The 2,607-nt window shown below is 35.9% G+C and overlaps 1 protein-coding gene across 1 annotated transcript; it reads left to right on the top strand.

Moving 5' to 3' along the window:
* The first annotated feature begins 314 nt into the window (after window positions 1–314).
* LOC113865839 (18.5 kDa class I heat shock protein-like) lies at window positions 315–1,787 on the top strand. The gene has a single exon (XM_027500612.1). It carries the CDS (start codon window positions 381–383, stop codon window positions 828–830), a length of 450 nt encoding a protein of 149 aa, XP_027356413.1. The 5' UTR covers window positions 315–380; the 3' UTR covers window positions 831–1,787.
* Window positions 1,788–2,607: the final 820 nt, after the last annotated feature.

Raw genomic sequence — 2,607 nt, 5'->3', positions numbered from 1 at the left:
ATAAAATTTATTATTATCAATTTCTTAAACTCAACCTTTACAACTGATGTTAACATTTTTTCAATATAAAATCTGACTGTTTTGGGAGGTTGTTTTCATTTTTGGGGTCCTTTTGGGAGGATCATATTTTCCTGACTTACATTCACTAACCCATATTTTCAGTCCAATAATATTTGGGCCTGATGCAATTGTTTCTTGATTTGTTTATTCGTTCATCTGTCCGAAAAAAGAACAAAGCCCAAGATACATTCACTTTCAAGAGAAAACGAGAGAGTATGAGTAGTCTCTCACTTTCCAGAAGATTCACGTTCGGCCGTACATAGACAAGGGTAAATACATTAGAAACTACCTAGGTTGCTTGAGAATCTGCAGAAGGAAGGATGTCAATAGTGCCTGTGAACCAGGGTAACGGCAGTGGCTCAAACTCCTCTGTGGATTTTTGGGATCCAAATGGCATGGCTCTCTGGGATCCATTCATGGACTTTCCTCTCCCTCCTTCCCTTTCCAATTTCTTCCCTGATTTGGGATTCGGGTCATCTGTAAACACCCGTTTGGATTGGAGGGAGACAGCAAGAGCGCACGTGTGGAAAGTGGTGCTTCCTGGCTTCACCAACGAAGATGTGTTGGTTGAGCTTCAAGACGATAGAGTTCTTCAAGTCAGCGTGGAGAGTGGCAACTTCTTGAGCAAGTTTAAGATCCCTGACGATGGCAACATCCAACAGCTCAAAGCCAACATGAATCATGGGGTTCTCATTGTCACTGTTCCCAAGTTTGATCAACCCGCTGCCAATAGGAACATAAGGATTGTTGAAATTGATGGCACTGGCTGAATCTATCAACAATCCCCACAGGGACTAGTGAGGAAACCCTATTCAATTGTTCCCTCTAATCGAAATCTAAACAAAACAATAACTGCTGTCTTTCTTGTAACCTTTAGTCATACCTATGTATGTGTCTGTTTGTTTCGTCTTTCTGATGTTGTGTACTTTGTTACCGTGTTCTGTTAAGTCAAACCAACGTGTATTATATATGTAATTATATAACTCTTATGTCCTAATATGGCTGAGCTGGCGGTTTTCAGTTTGAGTACTTGGGATGGATTTTAGACTTGTTTAATGTTGCTTAGTTTTGCGTAAATTATCTAATTGACATATTAGACGAAAAATGTGACCATGATTGTTCAGGTTCTTGTGGAAAAATGCTACCAAGTCAAGAACGATTGTTTGGAATGAACCCAAGTATCAGATCCCTTGAAACATTTAATCGCCTCTACTCGATATTCGAGTTGTTGTTAAATTTATAGGGCTTGGATCTTGTGGACTACGAGTCTGCAAATGATGTGGGACTCTTCAAATGCGGCAGCGTATATGATGGATGATGCAGAAAAACTTCACGGACTTGGACTTGCTCGTCTCCATCATTTGAAGTAGCAACCTCAGTGCTCTGAACCAGGTGGCAATTGTGAGGCCTCAAGAATCTCACCAAGATGAAGCTTGGCATGTATATGTATGATTCACACCGACGCTTCTTCAATGGCAAGGATCTAGTGCTAAAGTATCATGAATGGAAGAAATTATTGTATAGAATAACAAAGCTAATTTTTTAAGAATTTAAAAATATAGCTAATTTCATTTTGTGATTGACCAGGATTATGAACATGCATGGTTTCAAATCATATAGTAATTTCTCCATGATGGAGAACAAGAACAGAGCATTTTGTTTTAGGACAGGGCATATTTCTATTTGAGCAAACAAAGAACGGTGCTCACTTTTACTGTGAGTGTTATTTACTTAGAATTTTTCCGTTTTACAAAACGTTTAATTTATTTTTTGATTAATATTGTAAATTTGTGTTTATTTTAGTATCTTGTTTCCGCTTTTATCACCAGCAATGAGGATCAAATGAATGAAATTTCATGATATTTTGCAAATCAAGGATTAAAGTAAAAACTTACGGTCTAGGCGAGAATATTAGAGACTAACATATACATTCAGGTTTCAAATCCTCAGTTTGACACAAATGACAGGACGTCGTGGACTTCTCATATGGTGGGCACGACCCTAGTGGGCCTTCCCATCCCCTCCCTCAACGGCTAACTCAGCTCAAGAACAGTAAAAAAATCAGGTTCAGATCATGAACCACCCTCTAAAACCATGTTTTATAATATTTAGGGCTAGTTCACCTGGTTCGAGGAAAACATTTGCCTGTGTGAACTTATAGATTAATATTTTATTATTTAAAACACAAAAATAAATAAATAAATAAATATTTGTTTCATACATTTTCGTTTAAAATTGTCTTTTTATTTTCTTCCAAAACTTCACATTCTGCACCGAAGACTCTGAAATAATTGATGGCGTGTTTAGAGAAACTTTTATATCTAAAAATATAATCACTTAATTTAAAGATAATTTTTCTAATACATACAACAGTGTACATGATAAATAAGTTTTATTAAAAATCACAAAACTCAATACAATTTAATGTACTGATACTATTAAGTATTATAACTTTTTTTTTATCATGAATAAAGTTCGGCACGATAAAATATTATTTAAAAAAAATCTTCTAACAAAGATATTTATCTCTCGACAACTATGTAAAGC

Source organism: Abrus precatorius, unplaced genomic scaffold, assembly GCF_003935025.1.
Source record: "Abrus precatorius isolate BTA unplaced genomic scaffold, Abrus_2018 Scaffold4, whole genome shotgun sequence".
NCBI lineage: Eukaryota > Viridiplantae > Streptophyta > Magnoliopsida > Fabales > Fabaceae > Abrus > Abrus precatorius.
This window is presented reverse-complemented; position numbering and strand designations above follow the sequence as displayed.